The 17,057-nt window shown below is 43.3% G+C and overlaps 1 protein-coding gene and 1 long non-coding RNA gene across 2 annotated transcripts in view; one reads left to right on the forward strand and one right to left on the reverse strand.

Moving 5' to 3' along the window:
* The window catches only part of LOC122535350, a 52,481-nt gene extending 49,338 nt beyond the window's left edge, over positions 1 to 3,143 (reverse strand). The window contains exon 1 of the long non-coding RNA XR_006308144.1: positions 2,975 to 3,143. This is a non-coding gene — a long non-coding RNA (uncharacterized LOC122535350). The remainder of the gene's footprint in view (positions 1 to 2,974) is intronic.
* A 4,992-nt stretch (positions 3,144 to 8,135) lies between these two features.
* On the forward strand, positions 8,136 to 9,518 carry LOC122535349 (histone H5-like). Its single transcript, XM_043666821.1, has 2 exons — positions 8,136 to 8,279; positions 8,910 to 9,518. Exons 1-2 carry the CDS (start codon positions 8,136 to 8,138, stop codon positions 9,447 to 9,449), a joined length of 684 nt encoding a protein of 227 aa, XP_043522756.1. The 3' UTR covers positions 9,450 to 9,518.
* Positions 9,519 to 17,057: the final 7,539 nt, after the last annotated feature.

The raw sequence follows: 17,057 nt of genomic DNA on the forward strand, positions 1-17,057 counted from the left end.
AGAGAATCATAAGCCTACATATTTCCAGTAAAAGAAAACAACATAATCTGCCAAAATATATCAGCAAACGAAAATGACAGGCTCGAGAAATTCTAGAAATTATTAATTCTATCGTGTAGTTCTACTCTGCTACGCGATTCCATTTCAATTCCGTCAATTATTCTCCTTCCAAATTTCATTAACAAGAAATATCCTTTACAAGAACATCCCGCAGAAGCGTACGAACCACCGCGCTGGTCGTCGTTTCGACGATGAGTATCATAACCTGAATTCGAGGAACGTCGCGATGCGACGAGACGCGTAGATCAAAGAAAACGAAACAGCCGCGAAATCTCGGACGGTCATCGGTAACGCCTAACTAGGTACGAGATGGGACACCCTCGTTATTATATCGCGGAATTCCTTTCCGCGTTCAGCGCGCGTTCGCGCGAGGGCGAGCACACGATGCGCGTAAATCTTTCGGCGTGGTTACAGCCGCCGAGCATTACGTTGATGCACTATTTATAAACATGTGACATCGGGACGAGTGGTTTGGTGCGGGTGGGCCGAGCAGTTTCGTGCTCTCGCTTCCTCTCGTCCACCTGCTCGCGCGTACACCCGACCCGGACAGCTACCTCTTACATTTCCCTCCGCGAACATTCGCGTGTTCCTTTTCCCCTGTCCGTCTTATTAAATTCCCGACACTGGTGTCTGCCTTCCTTCCGACACCAATTTCCCTCCTTCTCGCAGATGTGAATACAGAAACAGCGAACTGCAGTTGCTTCACGAAATTATTGCAACGAACGAACAGAAAGTTTTTGTCGATATTTTAACCATATCCTGTGAAAACGTTTTACTGACGCTGTAACGATTATGATTAGGTTATGATTTGGTAAAATTTGAAATTTTGGAGATGGAAATATATAGAACATACAGGGCAACCCATAACCAACTAGATGATACATACATGCAAAAAAAGATTCTCGTAAATGCTAGAATCTAGAAATACTAGAATCTAACATTTTAAACACTTTTTAAATATTAGACTCCACATTTAAATATTAAATATTAATATCAATCTTTAAATATTAATATTAATATAAATTAAGTGTTAATATGATAATTTAATATATATAATTAATACATGAATATTAATATTAAATATTAAATATAAGACTTCTACAAGAGCCTGAAAGACAATGCTAATGAAACCAACACCAAAAACCTCGAAACTCAAGAAAAATAAGAAAACGGAAACAAGCTCGGAACTCTGAACAAGCTTTGGAATTCGAAAACCTACGTCAATCCACGCACTGGCGTGATTTCTTCGTACAGAGTAGACAAGGTTGTCCTTCGACTAATTACCGTACACTCCACCTTTCTAATAGATTTCGTTCCTATTAAGGACACCGTGATCCAACAGTAAATAAAAAAGCCAATAAAAAAGCGAGAACAGAACAGAAGAGAGATCAGGGATGAGGAACATTAACGCGATCCTTTATCGGCCCACTTTCGCGTCGGACCCTAGCCCTTCGATACGCAAAAATTATCGCCGGTCGTGGCCGTAATTATCTCGAGGCTACCGCGATACGGTGCCCACACCGTGTACATCATATTTCTTGCCTCTTTCTTCGTGCGCGGCTCGCGAACGAGTGAGACGTTCCAGCCCCGAGTGCATTAATCTCCGGCGACGGTTGCGTTAATGTAATCGTTTAATAAGTCCGGTTTATTAACTGCGCCCGCTCTCATCGGCATTAATTCACCCTTGCCGAAAATCCCTTTCGTCTGCACGCGGACATCGAAGAAACGAGGAGAGACGAGAGACGAGAGACGAGGGAGGATCGCGCGAGTATTTGTCCCTTTGCTCGGGGAATCTCGAGGAGATTGCCGTGATCAAAGGAGGATTCGAGGAACCGCGAAACAGGTTCAACTCGACCAAGCCGATCCCATCGAGTTCTCTTTGCGAGATTTTGAGCAACGGATCGCTTCCGATGGAAACTCGCGGGACACGATATTTCAGAGCAACAGGTTTATGAAACATTTTTAACCAACGTCCACCAATTGGCACTGCCGAAGACTTGGAAGTTATGAATTATAGATATAAGATATTGATTATAACATCGCGCCGGTACAAAAAAAAAAAAAAAGAAATTGTAGGTTACTATTTTATATAAGATTATACGTTGATATACTCATGTCAAATATTTGAAATCTATTTATCGATCACGCCTCAACGATTATTTACATTACTACCTAAGAACCAGAAATTCCAGATTATAATAAGTTGGCCGAGAATCTGCAATTTTTTCCTTTTTCCTTTCAAGCGAATACCTAAATAAGTGTTGTAAGTAGAATTTGCATCGATGAACTCGTTCACCGAGCAACTTGTAATTTTTTTTAAAAATTAAGCAGCCGTTTCCATGAAACAAACGTATTCTTCGACACACACTCGTCCATGGACAACGTATGCGAACTGTCTGTTGAAAACACGTTTCTCCATCAGTTACAAGCTTCGTAGTTATTGTTGAAGAAAATATTTTTATTTTTATTCATCGTCCTATGAAAGTACCTACGAACAAAGCAATATATTACCTCGTGCAACCTCTTCATCAGTTGTATTTCGCCCGCAACGTGGAATTGAAAGAAAGTTGACAGTTTCTCGATACGAAACGCGAGGCTGAGGAAAGAACGAAAGAGGCAATAAAAGAGAAAAAAAGGAAGAAAAGAGTCAAGTTGGTGATTCGTCAGAAGGCTGTTCAGGGTTATTAGAAGCTAGGTTACTGAAGGTCAGGTCAAGGGCCATATAGAAGGAACGGTTAATAAAAGGAGAACTCTCACCTCTCTCTCGGTGTTATAAACCTCGCAGCTTCGACGGATTTTACGACTGCGCGATGCGAATTCCATCGATAGGAAACGAGTTTGATGACGACTGCGGCAGGACCGTTAAAGAGGTATCGACAATCGCGTTTCGCATTATAACGAGAGTTAGACTCACCGCGTACCTGCAAGTGGATCCCTCCGATCGATAAAACGCGCGACGCTCGGAAAAACGTCGTCGGCGTGCGCTGCCGCGTGGAATTCCACGAGGTGAAAACGATCGGTTGGCGACGATCGAGACCAGAGAAGGAAAAACCAGAGCCAGCAGCCGGGTCCGGCCTTGCCGGTTCGCCGGCAATCAATTCGTCTGGTTGCGCGAATAATTTCCATCCGGCGCGCCGTGTCTCCCGCCATTCTAATGAATACAAAACGCGGCGATTTGTATCGGCCGATTCGCGGAATATTAATTATTAATTGCGCCACGCGAATATTTATAAGCCGCGGGGACGTGATTTCTGTCGCGCGCGGCCTGCCTAACGATCCCGAACGATAATGCAACCAAAATGGCAAACGCGCGCGCAAAAACACAGGCTCTCGCCATCGACGCAATCGAGTATGCAAAACGGACAGTTTTCTGTCGCTGGTTGCTGGCGATTGTTGGTCAAGCGCTCGCCGCCCGAGAAGGCCGTTAATCAGCCAATTGCAATCATCGCGCGGCGCAGGTACAATGTCGTTGATTGGCCGATCGAGCCGCGCGCCGTCTCCCATGTACACGCGACAGCCGGTGCCCACTTTTAACAGAGGCTAAGCAAACTCTCGGCTTGAATATATCATCGATACGCGACCGAGCTCGTGCAACAGTTGCAACTTTCCACGTAGCAGGTAGAATAGGTCTTGGCAGCCGCGAGTCACAACGATTTCGCGCTTTCATCTCCAAAACTACAAAGAGCTCGTCCTTGCACGACATCCGTTACCGTCTCGGCATTTCGTTCAACGTACTTCTGTACATGTGACTGCGTCGTACGAACGACATCTTCTCGAAAAATTTTCGAGAGTTCCTTCGTGAATCGAACCAGATGTGCGCTTGATACCGCCACGACGAGTTACAGAGTACTCTCTTGTGAGGCTTGGCAGTTATTTTGAAATTTTGCGAGAACTATAATGCTTCGATGAGCATGTCCAAGACTGAATGAACTTCTCACTTACGAGAAGCTTTGAGAAATTCTTTCGTCTGCTAATCCATCTGTGACTCCTGAAGAACTCCCAAGAAACAGGTAGTATTGACCCGAACCATGGACTTGGAAAGCACCTTGTCTTTATGACATACGTCTCTAGTCAAATTCAGCTATTTATTCTAATACCATCAGAGACGGTGGGACCAGAACAAGTTGAATCTTCCGCTAAACTCATTGTCAGCCGTAAAGAATTTAATCCTTAAGCTTTTCTTACCGTCTAGACTATAGAAAATCTCGCACTGGGTCCCAACTTTCATGGAACGGGCAAATTTCACGCAATTATTTCCAAATATATGAAATATGTTTTCTTTTCTTCTCGAACGTCGAGAACGACTGTACTTTATTAAGGACAGATCTATTAATTATATGATATACACACACAGATATTTCAGATAAAAATGTTTCGGTTGTAAAAGGAAAATATCTACCAAGATATTGATAAGAACAATAGATAATATTGATTATAATTATATATTTATAATCTTAGATATTCTCTTTTTTATGACTGAAGTATTCCACTTCTATTTGAGGTACTGCTCAAAATGTTACAAGTATATGTTGCCTCGTGACGTATTTGTTCGGCGTCATTCACTCCATTGTTCGTGCGAAAAGCGCTCGTCGGGGGAGGAAATAAGAGAAACCCGCTGGCAGATCCGCGATCGCGCCATGTACCATAATACAACAAAATTCCCCACGCGAGGAGGATCCAGTTTTTGCGCGGACGCTCCAGTACACGACGCCTCGATGAAGCAATATCTCGCGACGCTGCCTGGAATAATGCGCCGTGATGGCGGTTTTATCGGTCACGGAATGCGGCTGTGCTCGTCCTATCGGCACCAAAGAACAGAACGGATAGACTCGCTGAACGGAGATATCAATAAATGCCGGTGTTTCTCGGCGTTCGTCGTGGAAGTGTCTGACTCGCCGCTTCGATGATGCATCGCTATAAATTCCCCTTTCGCGTCGCTCGTTAATATACACGATGTCTTCGCAATCGTGGCACAATCGGCCAAGATTTTGTGTGATTTCACGCGAGAAAGTAAGCCGGAAAGAAGCAACCGAGGCTTCGATCTTCGATAGTCGAGTATACTTGAGTATGATTCTAATTGTAGTAAAAAAGACAATCACGAGATGTTGTGGTAAAATTCAGCATCTTTTCATCGTGTAAAATAACTACATTTATGTTAAAGCAACACAAGTTATTATAAATTATTTATTATACATATTATGTTCCATCATTGCATATTATATTATATAACGTCAATCAAAATTGTTGATGTTTTAGCCAACAATCTGGGAATGTATACTGCAAGGCAAGAGGTTCAGACCACTTCAATTCCGGAGACAATTAAACTTGGGAATTTATCAAGCGTATTTTAATTAAGTTCCAATTTCTCGAGAAACGAAGCCTTGAACGTCTCGAATGATGAATAAACGTTTCGTTCCACACTTCTGCAAAAGGGTGGTCCTAAATAGAAAAGAAAAGACGTCATCCTTTCGTCTCGACTTACAATTGAAGTCACCCGCTTTTGCGAGAACACCGCGAAACGAAGATAAGAAAAGGGAATGGGAATGGAAGGAAGGATGGAATCGGCGCGACGAACGAACGCGTCGCGGCGAATCGAGAGAAACAGGGAACGGAAAGCGGCGTGGCGGCGATTACCGCGGCATGCGCCCCGGTACCTGACGACGATAAAGCTGCGTAAACGCGCGACACCCGTTCAGCTCGTGGCAGCGGCGCGTTCCTCTTGTCTAAGCGCGACGTTGATAAATAATCATTGGCGTATAGACGCGAGCATCTACATGCAGGTGTGCGGCAACAACGACAACGACAACGACGACGACGACGACGACGACAACACACCTGGTGCTGATTAACGAATCGGGCGAATCGGTTCTGGTCAGGTAGATGGCTAAATGGTCGGCTAAATTGCCGCGTTATTCTTGTAAACCGCGGCGTCTCCCGGCTATCCAATTACCGGGCAGGAGGTGGCAAGAGACGTGGTCTCGAGGTGGGTACCACGGCGACGTTCCAAACGACGGCCTCGGAATCGCGGCTTTTTTAACGCCGCCGACACCATTAAGGGCGGCTAATGAGCACGCCCGGAAAAAATTAATCGGTAAATTCGCCACTGTGGCACCGAGCCGGCTGCAAACTACCTTCGTTACCATCCAGATCACCGAATTTAACAAGTGCCGGGATCTTAACGATCGTTCCGCTCGCGCCGTGAACAGATCAGCCTCGTTGTTGTTTAATCGAGCTGAGAAAGCGAACGCGCGTCGAAACTCACTGGGCGAGAAATTCGAAAATCGATCGATTAATGAAAATTGGCCGTGGCCCGGGTAATTACGCTCGACGGTCGCAACCGACGGCTTGAACAGTCATCAGTATTCCGTTTTAACGTTCGCTGGCCTCGAATTACTGCGTTGCTGTTTGCAATAAACGAAGCTGATATATTGATGCGTCGATATATCGGTCGAAGTTAATTTCTCGGCGCTTTGGTTTTGCTTTGTTTCGCGTCGTTCATTGACTTAATACTCAATAACGGGCGGGGAAAATGGCGAGACTAATGGTTGGGAAATGCGGACCGGCGATCGAGCGAGAACGAACGGCCACGTTTGTTACGCGTTATTAAGAGATGAATTTATCTAAAACGGAAATTCCAAGCCTCTCGGATGAAATGTGCTCCGATAGGAGGGAAGGATCGATTATTTGAAATTGTTATCGGCGCTCGTCGTAGCTACGTTCGAATTGACGTTTCAATTAATTAGTCGAGACTCTGTTCCTTGGCGGAATCAATGGTCAAAGAATCTGTTTTGCGAGAGCTAAGATAACCGGTAATCTCGCGTTAAACGTCTCTAGAATGTCTGAAGATATCAAAAGAAGAGTTGCCCGGGGAAACAGCTGGATCAACGGTACCAAATTAATGGCCGTTCGATCTTTACGATTCCACTTCACCTTCCTTAGCGTTCCAGCCGTGTAATTCAACGTAACAGCAACGTGCCTCAAAAATTCTTGCATCTGCGTCTTTAGCAGTTCCATTTCTCCGATCGTGCCCAGTTCTAACGCCAGATAAACTCGACGTCCGCGACAAGATAATCTTAAACCTTGTATCTGTCCGACTGCAAATTACCACGGAACGAGTTTTCCTTTTTACATGAATATCGTATTAACGCCGCGTGTTTTTCGTGACAACGACGATGACTTCGTCGATTGGGTCTCCAAGCGGAACGTAAACGCGACAACTTCTCGTTGCACCCTCTCGTTCGTCCTCCATTTTGGTTGAGATTCAAGTTCGAACGTTCGATTATGTTGCTCGCTGGAGCAAATCTAACTCTACGGAGCCATAACGATTTAGACTTTTACGTTACTTAATTATGAAGCTTTCACTTGACGCAAAAATCAATCAAATTGATTAAAATTTGAATTTAAGAATGAAAATTTGAATGCCAATGGAAATACAAATGGAATCTGTTTCGATATTTATGATAGTTCGATAATTTAGCAAAGTTGGTAGATTACGTTAATGGATTACGTATTAATATTTTCATTATTATTATTGGAAGTTTCATTCTTTTGTAATTTGAGTACTTAATTGATTAATTAATTAAACTAATTTACTGTCGATTATTGAAATTATTACAGCCAATTTGACAGTTAAAAAACTTCAAATTACACTAACATTCGCATTCGCCACGAACTTGACTGCGGTTTACTTTAAGTAACATGTGTTTTGTCGAATCGAGGAACGATCGAGCCGTAACAGCAGCGAGCGCGATGATTTTCGAGCGAGAAACGTGGCGCTGACCGACAAAATCGAAACGTGGAAACGAGGATAAACAGAGGCTGTCAATTAGCTCTTGGATCGTCTTCGAAACGCAAGTCGATTCAGGATCGCAGGATGATTTTGGCAAAATCTCTTCAAATTTTCTCGTAATAATTCCAAAGGAGTCACGCACGGCGTAAATTAACTAAATTTCACGTGAACGCCAAATGAAAATTGTCAGATCTCGGGCTGGAGATTCCTGCAGAACTGATCCTGCAGAGAGAACTGGATCGGCGAAGATTCCCCCGAGGGAAACTAGAGAAGTGAAGACTGAAAAATGGGGAGGCAGGCGCCGAAGATGTCGGCCAGAGTCGTCAACGCCATTAGAAATCTGCGAGAGGCGCATGGCTCCACGTCGAAGGAGATTATGAATTACATCATGTCGCAGTGCAACGTGCCCGAGACGACCGTGCAAAGACAGGTATTTTCAAGAGATACAAATTTCCTGAGACGTTACATGCAGTTTGTTGGCACGTTGGCTGCCATGTTTATGCAAATTCGCACTTTTGTTAGTCCGATCGAAGGAATGGAATTTAATAACAGATAAAAATTTATTTCAGACATCAAATACCCATTACATTTTTATATCTCTAAATTTTATATTTCAAACATTCGCAGCCAAATCATCAAATAAAAGTCATGGCTGTAGTTCCGAGTGACAACCGAGCGGCGAATCGGTCGAAATAAAATTTCGGTGGTTATTATCGCGAGATAAAATCTCAGTTTTGGGAAAATACACGATAAACGCGGGTTTATTTGAAATTTCGATACGATGTCCACGCTCTTTGCGCTTCTGATTCGTGTAACGTCTCAAGCTGAAGAAAAGAGCTTATTCGACGTCAAGATTTCCCATCTTTTCTCGTACATTTCTACGCAATTAATTCCCCCGTTAGAAAAAAAAAAAAAAAGAAGGTTCTGTTATGGCCGTATAAACTTCAACCGTGGCGGTGGACACGTTAACGACTCTCTCCGGTGACGTGGAGAAACTAGAAGAGATATACCATCACCTTCCTCTAAACACTTCGCTAACGCGATCGAATCGTTCTCGCAGATGCAAGCGGCGTTGAAACGCGGCCTGGACTACGGTATCCTGAAGAAGAACCACGGCCATTATTTCCTAAACACGGACGCGGAGCCGCGCCTCGCGTCGAGCCTGGTGCCGATCGAACAAGACGGAAGACGAAGACGACGCGGCCGCGGACGTGGACGTCGACGAAGCAGAGGCAGGAGAGCCCGTGGACGTCGACGCAGCAGAGCCAGGAGAGGCAGGAGACCCAGGAGGAGAGGTCGACGCAGTCGTCGTCGTCGATCGAGGCGTCGAAGGGGTCGCGGTGGCGTGAAGACCAGACAAATCGGCTGCACCAGATGCCGGTGCACTACGAGATCGAGGAACGTAGATGTGCTGAAGGGTACGCCGATGGAGCAACAAGACCCGGAGAACATGTGCATGTGCGAAAAGGAGAGCAACGTGGAAAATCAAAGCAGACAAAGCAGGAGCCGTGATCGTAGCCTGAGCCGTAGTCGATCATCGGCGAACAGCGATCGAGACGACGCGATCGACGATCGACGACCGATCCGCGATCAAGATTAATCGTTCGAGGAAGAAGTTCGTGCGGTGACGGCTCGTCGTTAGCGGTGACAATCTCTTGGCGCGTTGTCGGCCTTCGATGCGTGTATCACTTGTCATTTCTCACCTTCGTCTAAATCGTGTGATCCGATGATATCGTATTGCTCGATTTATCGCCAGTGTCTATCATTTAATCAAGTGGTAAGTGTAAATTTCGACTGGTCAATGTTTTTCGTCGTGTAACACATTCGCACGAATAAATGGGTACGCATCAATTGTGTATCGATACGTCTGCTTTTAATTTCTACTCGACTTATCGAAGGGTGAACGTAGCGACAGATACGTGAATCCAATTCGTAAATTGGAATAACTGGTTTTTTCTTCTAATCTTCATTTACTGCTGAAAATGTCAGAAAACTGTTCTTCTGGATCCTCGTTGAGAAATTTTTAACTACCAAAGTTTCAAACTTATTATCGGATAATTATGGAACTCAATTAAGCACGGATCACGGAACTTGAAGTTTCGTTTTCAATAAATAAATTAAGAAACGAAGACCCTTCGAGACTACAAATCGCTTCGAATTTTAATTCGGAAAATTCGCAAACAGAGACGAGCGAATCGTCGAGCGATAGGAAAATACTTTCTCGTCGACTTTTCAAGTTTATGCAACTTTTCACGAGATGTCGAGGCGAGAACGGAGGTCGGCGCCTTGGCCGAGCTAGCCTGAATAAAATCAACGGCCGTAACTCTTGCAGCGGTGGGGTCAAGGCGGGTTAGAAAGGATCGAGAAGTGATTAGTAGTATTTACCGGTGCCCACTGAGAGAGAGTCTGCCGATTCCAGGTACCGCTCGGACATCCCGCAGAGACCCGCGTACGCGTCACAATGCCGCGATTTAACTGCTCCCTATTCTCCGGCAGGACTCTCTCGGAGATCGACGTGACACTACCGACCAATTCATCGGCCGCATTATTAATGCGATTCTAACGGTGTGCGTCGATGTTGTACGAGAGAGTTTTTCTTCCACGTGTGGCGTCGCATCGCGGAGAAAACACGTTTCGCTTTCCCGAAACTCCTTCGGAGGTCGGTCGTCGGTAGCTCGATGAAAAGGATTCGTATATCGGAGGATCTACGCGATGTTATCTCGATCTCTGTCGATTTGTTCAGTGGCACGACGCGAAATCTACTTCTTCTACGTTGTGTGTCATTTCGCTTGTGTGAGACTGTACTCTTGGAAGTAATCGAACAAGTATGGTACAACTGGACTGCAGATTTTTATGCGTCCGACTCGGGAAATTTTTAAATAAGAAAAACATTGAACATAACGCACATAATGTGAGAAAAATTATATAGAGTATAATACTTTATATAAATTTATAAACGAAGGAGTGGAATTTGTCCTGGAATTTATTATTATTCATTATCTGACCATCTTCTTAGAATAATCAATTTTACTTCAATCGGATCTTAATGCAGCTTCTAATAATAGAAATATTCCACAGAGGAAACAAATTTCAACTTGCTCGATTATTAAATTGAGAAACAAGAGCAGTTTCGCGAGACGAATATCTACGTCCAGGAAAAATCAACGGTTAATAACACCAGACAGTAGTTGAGATACTTATTTCACTTGTAACTTATTTCCTAGCGTTCCGTTCTCTCGTTTCGTCTCCGTAGACGGCCGTAGTTGCTTTAATTCGGCTCTGACTTGGTCGGTAGTTTCGGCTCACAGCGTGTGACCCATTGTGCACGATAACGAGTAAGCGCCCGCGCATTACGACCGCTCCCCAGTGTACGTCCGTCGTATCGTAGCTTATTATTTCTAAAGTAAGAAACTACAAAAGCAACAGGAGATCGTACCGGTCTATTCTGTTCGCTTAAATGAATGGATCCGAATCTATGGGAGGTCGACACATTGGCATCCTGAGATTACGATCTCGAGACCACTGAAAATCCTCTGTAGTTTTATCAAGGTGGCAGATTTTCCAAATTTTTTTGAGAAATTCGATCTGAACAAAGTTTCTCTATTCCAAATGATTAGGCGGAAATCGTTGTGGAATTTCAATAATGATAATTAAGGGTGGAATTTGTATTTTATGAATTATCAAGGAAACATCTATGGAAGATGACAATGTTGTATTTTAAATAGAAATTGCACTGGAAGATCAGCAATGGCTGTTGACATGAATATTGCTTCAATATTATTTTGTAATTTATTTTATTATCCAATATTACAGATTATAATATTAGTGTCGTTTGTAACCGTTATTTTTTATTTGACATTGAACAATAATCGAGCTCTTAATTTAAAAAAATATATTATTAGAGAAAATATTATATTATATTGGAAATTTTTATTACATGAGATTGCAATGTAACGATAACTTTTAAGAAATAAGACAGATATATGTGCAACTTGCAAAGTAACATTAAGAAAAAAACATTTTCCAGTTGCGCAAAAGATTCAACGCCTCCCTAAACCTTTCAAACCTTCGATATCGACGATGTCACAACACTTGTATAATAAATTCTTAAAGATGAAATTATTCCTTCACCGACAACGCCACAAACATCATAACGACGCAATTTAACGCGCACTCGGCGGAACGTTGTGCCGACGCGAAATCGTTTGTCACGGGTTTTTCACCTGTGTAACCTTCTGGCAGATCTATCTGACCGATGCCACCCTGAGCGGAACGAACTTCTCTCTGGTTTTAGCACGACCGTAACCTGTACCGTGGCTCCTCGACGCGCAAGCCAGGGGTCGAGCACTGCTCCGTGATAAGATAAGACGAGAGGGGGAGAAACTTTCTTCCCTTTCGTTCCAGCGTTACACCTTATTTGCTATTTAACGAGCGCGACTCCTCGCCTCCGCGCCGATAAGACGAGCCGAACAAATTGAAAGGGGAGGCGGCGGGAGGGAGAATAATCTGCAGGAGGTACCCGGTCTAAAAAAATCCAGCGGTACAACCCGCCGCTGACAAAATTTACGAGTTCCACGCTGAAAGCCCCGTTATCGTATCGTGTCGCCGCGTATCCCAGGCCCTTCCACGCCACCGATCTCACAATTAGTTCGCGGGAACAGCGGCTCCGGGAAGCAGCGTGCCCGGCCGCCGCTCTCGCATCTCTTTTTCTCCCGAATGCTCGCTTTGCACCTTTACACACCTGCCACCGACCTGCGACACAACGCGTGCTTTTCGCGTGCGCTCCGCTGAAAGCTTCTTAACGTTCCTATCGAGTTCTCCATCTCTCCTCTGTACTCCCTGGTGAGATTAATTCGTTGATCGATCGTGGCGGCGAACGTGGCAATTTGTAACGCGGTACGAAAATTATTCACGTACCGTTGACACTTTCTTTTCCCCGACGCAATTCGCAATTTTCGTCCCGCCCGTGACGAGATTGCAAATTCTCGCTCTCGCGCGAGGTGTATATTTAGGATCGACGTAGATGTCGGTAACACCGTCAACAGATGGATATCAATTGCTGTCGAAGAAATTCATTGAGATAGAGATCGAATAAAAATGGAAGAAAGAAAATCACCATCAGGAGGACTCTCGCGAAAGCGTCGAAGACTCGTGCACAAAGTGCACAAACATCGAGATATCATCTGCGCAGCGTGGAGTGTGAAGCGACCGGGCGATATAGCTGGCGAGGTATGTAAACGGAGAAAAAGTTGAAGAAAGCGCGGGCGACGCGAATGGCCAGCGAACTGACTCGGCCTGCTATCTGACGACGAAATCATCGCGGCTGAAATCATTTTCGGCCTAATCTGAAACACCGGGAGAAATACGAGCTGTCGGGAAGGTTGGAAAGGTTGGAAATTTCGTGCAAACGAACGGCGGAAACGAGGACTGCCGCGGCGGAGTTAGTCGGGTCACGGCGATGACGCGAGTCTCTTCCAAATGACGACGACGCCGGGTTGAAGCGAAACAGGGTTAGGCCGCAGAAAATCACGACGATATGATCTCTCGTGGCGTGGTTCCTCTCACGAGCACACCGTACGAAACGGCGGTTCGAGGTGTCAGCCTTGTTCTTACGTATACCAACGCTGCGAGATAGCGTCACCTTGGCATTAACCGCGATATCATTAAGGTAGATTTATGTGTTGTACGTAAACGGGCGGCGGACTACGAGGGGTTAGGTCAGGCTGCTACGCTGCACGCGAATACACGCGTATTGGAGTAAATAGCCGCCGAGCGAGAAATCGTTTGGTTAATTTACCGTGCGCTATTTAGAAAATAACACAATATATTTGCAGGTAAATAAAATTCAGATTCGAGCGAATTCGAGTATTTGCCACTTTGACTCTCGGTAGAAACCTACTGCAATGATTGAGGGTAGAAATTTGCAGGTTAATTCACGTGGAAACGCGCGAACGTAAAGAGAAAAAATGTCGCACATTTGAAACTGGTGGATTTTGAACAGATTGTCTTCAATGGCGGCAATGTGTTTCCACTTGTGGTAAAATTAATAGCAAATTAAATTGGGGTCGAAGACGAGTGTGTTTCAATACAATTTTTGTTAATCCTTTGCCTCGCAATTTTGTCATTAATTTTCTCACGTTAACACTAGTTATTGTAATTTTTTATATTCAATATAAAATATTGGAACGTTATAATCATGTACGTATATATTTATATATAAACGAGATTCGTGTATACGTATATGTGAGATATAAACGAGACACGTGTATACGTATATATATATATATATATATATATATATATATATATATTTATATATATATACTAGTTGCAATATTGTAAATTATTATAAATACTATTCTGTGAAATATTACTATTTGATAAAATATTATTTTCCTATATTGTAATGAAATACTTATTTCACAATACTATTTCCATATGTAACTACACACATGAGAAAATAAAAATTTACATTCTATTTACTAAAAAACATTCTATTTACTATTTCATATTTATTATTCCTCCTGAGCCCTGGTGCGAACCCACCTAATCCAACCTAGTCGGAGGAGTTTAATTAGCTGCCACCTTTGTGGCTAATAGACCAGGACCACATGCGAGAAACTTCAACTCGAGCGATCTACGCGCTCGATAAACTGGCAGTGAACTACCGGCTGCACGAATTAGGCTAGGCCGTTGATACGAAATCAGCAGGTGGCGATCTCAGCGTCCGATTACAGCGTCCGATACCTCGCTTTCTCGCAGCAGCATGAAAATCAACGAAGAATCTCGCAACGATGACGCCACCATTATTAAAAAATCGTGTGACTAACTGTGATGCGATGTGTATCGTGACGATTGTTACGATCGCCGTATTTTATTTCTCAGCGCTCCGCAGTTGAATTAATACGTTAGCAACGAAAATCAGACTCAATTTTGTAACATTTTCACTAAAAAGGGAAAAAAGGAATCAAATGTAAAGTTGAAAATTACACATTGGGACTTTTCATTTGGTAATGCCTACGAAAAAAAAATTCATAAATTCCCCGTTCCCTCAAGTCCCTAAGAAAAATCTACGAACACCCGCAATTTAGTTAGAAAAAGCTGGATCGTTCGAATAACGTGGAAGGAGAATCACACAGAAAGCTCGTTCCGCAGACGGTCAATTCCACAGTGGAATATAACTTCGGAAGCGAAAGGCTGGCACTCGATTTACTCGAGTCGGTGGCGAGCGTGGCTGCGCGGATGCGCCCGCGTAAATGAATAGCCAAGGCTCATTACAAATCCCGACACTCGGCCCGCGAGCTTTGCTCATCTCTTTATAATGCCCGCGGTAAGATAAAGTGCACGTGGGAAATAATCATAACGTCGAGCTGTTACACGGCCGACATTTCCCTGGCGACTAGACCCGGAGACCATTATCGGTAAACACACTATTAACGCGGTAGCCTCTGCCCGGCGCTGGAGAACCGTGTACCAATCTGGACTCGTAAAACTGGCCGAGTGTCCGGTAATAACGTGCGAACGCGCTATCCATCAGCCCGGGACAAAACAGTTAAGCGGTTGTACTGCTTGGTTGCACACACCTCCCTCTCTCTGTCTCTCATTCTCTCTCTCTCTCTCTCTCTCTCTCTTGTTCTCTCTTTCTCGGAGAGACCGACGCACGGCGTAATGAACGTGCGGCCCGGCGAAAAACCGACTGAAACACGCGCTAAATCTTCGCGCGCACGTTACACCACGCGGATGGAACTCCACCGCGGACCGTGGACCGTTGTTCTACCCGTGTAGAAATTCTTCAAAGGATCAAGGCGTGGATGGAATCGTGTCTGATGCGCGGGCAGAATCTCGAGCGTAATTTCATCGTTTCTTACGATTTCCGGAAATCGTTAAACTCCGCGCTGGAAACGCTGGAACTATGCGGGCGATTGATTCCAAGTTTGATTAGATTTACAGATTCTTCTGTTGCGTTGACGCGAGTTTATCTTCATGGCCGTACGCACGAGGCGAGGACGATAAAAATCTTTTTATTGTATAGTTATTTGGGTATAATAACTATATAATAATAATATATTATATACTCTAATATATTATTATTATATATTATAATATATTATTATTATATAGTTATTATACCCAAATAACTATACAATAACTATATAATAATAATAACCATAATAACCATAAACTATACTATAGGCATAATGACTATATAATAATAATAATTATAATATAGAGTATATAGTATAATAACTATATAATAATAATAATTATAATACATTGTATAGTTATTATGCCCTAACTATAGGGCATAATAACTATATAATAATAATGATCATAATATATTATAGAGTATATAGTATTGTATAATAATAATAATATTATCAAAAGTACGGATTTTCGAGAAATATTGCAGACAAATGGTAGCAGTTTGAAGTCTCTTTAACAAAAATTAGTGTCAAATAATCCGTGCATGACCAAGATAATACATCTCTATAAGAATTTTTTACTTTAATGATGTTCTAATCCCTTGCAACAACTCAATTCCATACCGTAAATTGTATCTATTTTTTAAAGAACCTACAGAATGCACAAAACGTACAAAAATATATAAAATATGCAATGCAAGAGTGTCTGTTGTGACATTTTCAACAATATTTAAATTCCACTTCTTCAATTGTGTTCACAAAGATTTAGAATTCCACTGTTATCTATTTATAAATGAAAGATATATGTACTAGGCTCTACGTCGATCTGAATAACTTACTTTGAGTTAAGCTTGCAACTTTGAGTTGCACGGAGAAAAATCTGCAAATTCAATAATCCTTCGTTTCGCTGATTTACATAGACTTTCCTCAATCGAGCTAAATTGATCTTCAATGGAGCAAACGAAGCGAGAGCAAAGATGAATAATTATCACCGGACCCTGTTTGACCCGATGATATTCAGAAAAAACGCGACGCACCTTGGTTGATCATAGTTCCGCTTTGCTAGATCGCAGATGAGACGAGCTATTAATTTCGACCAGGACTATCGGTCGCTTCTTCGTGATCGATTTGTCGAATCATAGGTTTCCACTAACGGCTCGCGTGCAACGTGCACCGTACGACCGATAGATAACATCGGCCGTACGATTTATGATGAATTAGTAAATCGTTAAGATACGATCGAACGTTCATAAAACTGGCCCGATCGCTGAAGTCGCTTGGACGCG

The sequence above is a fragment of the Frieseomelitta varia genome, unplaced genomic scaffold (genome assembly GCF_011392965.1).
Source record: "Frieseomelitta varia isolate USP_RPSP 00005682 unplaced genomic scaffold, Fvar_1.2 scaffold_706, whole genome shotgun sequence".
Classification (NCBI taxonomy): Eukaryota; Metazoa; Arthropoda; class Insecta; order Hymenoptera; family Apidae; genus Frieseomelitta; species Frieseomelitta varia.